The sequence below is a fragment of the Triticum urartu genome, chromosome 5, assembly GCF_003073215.2.
Source record: "Triticum urartu cultivar G1812 chromosome 5, Tu2.1, whole genome shotgun sequence".
In the NCBI taxonomy this organism is placed as follows: Eukaryota; Viridiplantae; Streptophyta; class Magnoliopsida; order Poales; family Poaceae; genus Triticum; species Triticum urartu.
Genome location: NC_053026.1, coordinates 634,491,471 through 634,495,060, shown reverse-complemented (window position 1 = coordinate 634,495,060; position 3,590 = coordinate 634,491,471). Strand labels below are relative to the sequence as shown.

The window sequence follows — 3,590 nt, the reverse complement described above, 5'->3', positions numbered from 1 at the left end:
CCGCTGGTGCCAAATTTGAGACATCAAGAACACCTATCCTCCGCACTTCCAAGGCTTTTACAATCGATCGCGCCATCATCCAAATTTCCAATCAAGCGCGCGGCGCACAAGCAGTATTTAACTGCCCTAGCCACGGATCACGATCACCAACGACCAAACCTACTACTCCTACTACTACGCTACCCCCCGCGCCAAACAGCAACGAAAAAGTTGCACGCACGCACGCACGCACGCTTTCCCCTGTAGCTCATCTCACACGCCCCGTTGCCATTGGCTTGAATCGGCTCGCACGCACGCACGCACGCGTGAATTTTGGAATCTCGATCGCGGCAGAGAAGAACATGCAGAGGCATCATCGATCGATATTCGACAGCACGTACTACGTTGTGTAGCCCGTAGAGGGCACCACTGATCATTCCATCGTCCATACCACAACGCTAGCTTTACAGGAGCAGAGAGCACGCGGCCCACTTGTCTATCTTCCCCGGCCCCGGCCGGCGCCGAGAGCACTAGACGACCTCCAGAGGATGATTTGCTACTACATGATGGAGCACGCGTTGACGTCGTCGTCGTTGAACATGTTGCTGACGGGGTCGGAGCCGCGGTGGGGCTCCGGGAGGTGGCCGTGCTTGTCGCCGTTGTAGCCGTGGCGGTAGTAGTTGTAGCTGGGGCGGAACGACTCCTGGTCGTGGAAGTAGTCCTTGGCGGTGGTGAAGTGCAGCGGCTGGTCCGGGTTGGGCCAGAACTCGGCCTTCTTCCCGGCGCGCCGCACCTCCTTGAGCACCCGGTGCCGCTCCACGTACCCGGTCACCGTCACCTTCTCCATCTCCACCTCCACCTCCACGCTGTCCACCCCGCGCAGCTTGGTCAGCGCGTGCTTCACCACCCGCGCGCATCCCGAGCAGCACATCCGCACCTTGAGCTCCACCGTCTGCCATGCCCAACCATACTCGAGCGGTTAGCAGCATGCTCCATCATATATTTTTACTGGTCCCGAGTTTGGAACACAGCACAGGCAGTGAAAAGCTTCTTTATGGGTCGTTTGTTCCTTGCTTTTGAGGGCGCATGCAGCTTGATTACATATGCGATTGTGACTACACATGCAGAGTGTGCGAATGAATTCTTTGGTTAAGATTCGTCTAAATTTTTTGCTAAGTGGATTAACGTCTACTACAGGCTACCAACAGCTGCGAAGATGATAATAGTGGTGGTGGTGTGGTTAGTGGGCAGGGAATAATCTGGACACATGCATGGTCTAGTCGCCGTCGCATAACGGCATAAGAAACCAGGTTCCTGTACTTGCATATACTCATCTGAACAAACAAGAAAATCTCGCTTTTCTTTCTTGATGCAATGCCTATCTATCACAGAGCTGGGCAGGCACAAAGCCATCTACTACTCCTTCTAAAGAAGAACAGAGCATGCATGCAGGTTGAAGAAGCAGAGGATGTATACCTGCAGGGACAGCGGCCTGCTGCTCCGGCCCATCCTGCGGCCGCCGGCGAACCCGCTCTGGTTGTAGTACATGGTGTCGGCGCTCGTGGGGTGGCTGCTGTGGTAGTAGGCTCCGGCGCGGTGGTGGTGGTACCGCCCGCCCGCAGGGTTGAAGCAGCCGTACAGGAACGACGACAGCACCGACGACACAGACATGGCCCCCGACTCCGGCAACAACTTATATCACCGGAAGCGAGAAGGAGAAGAGTGCACTGCACGTACGGCAAGCTTGGGAAAATGCTTTGCTTTGCCTTGCTCGAGCGTTTGTTTCTTGCTCGCTGCTGAGTGCTGTTGCCTCTCTCTGTGAGTGTCCTTGCGGTGGTTTATAGGGGGAGGTGGAGGGAATGGTATCTGGGAAGGAGGAGAGGAGATGGTGGGCTGCGGTAAATAACCTTGCCTTCCTCCTCATTTTATTGCTTGAAATGTGGGGGGTATGTGGGGAAGGGGCTACTGACCCATGCCCCTGTTCTGCCACCTGAGCCGTGGATCAGCACTACCACTAGTCTCCTACCACTTCACTTCTTGGAGAGGAGGAATCTTGGTATCAGAGAAAAAGAGAGGGATTATGAGGAGTAATCTCAAGATGCAGAGGCATAAGAGGAGGATGAGCTGGCGAATGATGCTTGTGTCGAGCCTTTTTTTGCGTTGCAACAGAGGCTCAGAGCTGACATGCTTGCTTGAATGAATGGCAGAAATAGTTGTATATCAGTAATCTCATTACTCATATTTCTGCAAGATGCAGAGTAGGTCAGTTACCCCAACTCAACCTGTTCTTACAATACAAATTCTTGGACAACAAAACAGTGGTCAGAATTAAGCATGACAAGAGTCAGAATTTGTTCCTCAAGCTCAACTCTCAGCTGCTAGCCAATTTGCACTGACAATGCCTGCGTAAACCGTATGTAGTATGCGACAAGAAATTAAGAGAATATTGTGTAACTAATTAAGTGCATGTTCTTTTCCTATGTTTAGCAGTTGATTCCCCCCAAATTAGCGCTTGCTTGCTTAGCGACTAACCCTCGGAAGAAGAACAGTGTTGCACAAGGCAGGAAAAGTGTTTTGATGCAGGAACACATGTCAGGTTTGGGGGAGAAAAGTTCCTGAGATATTCCCAAAAATCTTCGCCTCTTTTCTTCCCCCCTTCTACACAGCCTAAGCTAAGCTCGCTCTCCAAAGCTCCATGATATTATGCCTTGTGCTGATTCTGTCCAGGCTTTCATGCACACCACTGTTGCATGAACCTAGTCCTGTGGCTTTCAGAGGACAATGTTCTTGCTTTTTCCTGTGTAATTTGGAACCTGGAACAGTCTTGATACTACAATAATGCTCTTTCTGATGGTATCTGGCTATCTGTCTATTCTTTAATCCTCTTGTTTAATTGGTGGATTTGACAGGACATTGCTGGGTAGATCAGTCCTTGGTGGCCAGATTGGCTAGCGTAGGATGGATCAGATTTCATATAATACCTTGGTTCGTAGACTAACGCTGAATCAATTGCCTACTTACTTAGGGTTAGCTTGTAGTGAATTGGTGATGTGTGAATTCGATTCTCGGGAAATGCGCTACACGTAATCGGATCATCGGAATGAGTGTAACGACAAGTTTGACATGCGGCGCCGAGAATTAATGCGGGGGAAATGTGCTATGTGATCAAGCCACAGTCCACCACCTTTTGCCCCTCTTACATGGAGGAGATATATTTGAATCCTCATATATCAAGTGGCCAGTGGTCAAAATAGTGAGCGACAGTTGCCTGCCCTAACACTTAATTATATGTGATTAAAATAGGGGCCTCTTTCGGCGAGGGCCTTGTCCTCATTATGCCCACCAATGAAGCAACTTAAATCTAAAGCTGTTTTCCAGGTCTCCTGGTTTGATTTAATCAGGGGCCCTGTCCCATGACTCCATTTCATGTTTCTTCAGATAGATCTTTATTTGATCGATCGCAGCAGAGCCGCACTTTTTGAAAGGAAAAAAATGCTGGTGAAAGATCTAGTTTTTGTCATCTTTAAGCACCAGCCATCAATTCATAATTCCTTGCAGCTCACCGTGATCATTGCGCACCACTCACTGAAGATTGAAATTTCCCCTTGAGG

The 3,590-nt window shown here is 50.1% G+C and overlaps 1 protein-coding gene across 1 annotated transcript; it reads right to left on the bottom strand.

Annotated features, from left to right (window-relative positions):
• Positions 1-342: 342 nt before the first annotated feature.
• LOC125506399 (heavy metal-associated isoprenylated plant protein 30-like) lies at positions 343-1,884 on the bottom strand. The gene is made up of 2 exons (XM_048671219.1): positions 1,456-1,884; positions 343-931 (listed from the first exon to the last, which is right to left on the bottom strand). Exons 1-2 carry the CDS (start codon positions 1,648-1,650, stop codon positions 539-541), a joined length of 588 nt encoding a protein of 195 aa, XP_048527176.1. The 5' UTR covers positions 1,651-1,884; the 3' UTR covers positions 343-538.
• Positions 1,885-3,590: the final 1,706 nt, after the last annotated feature.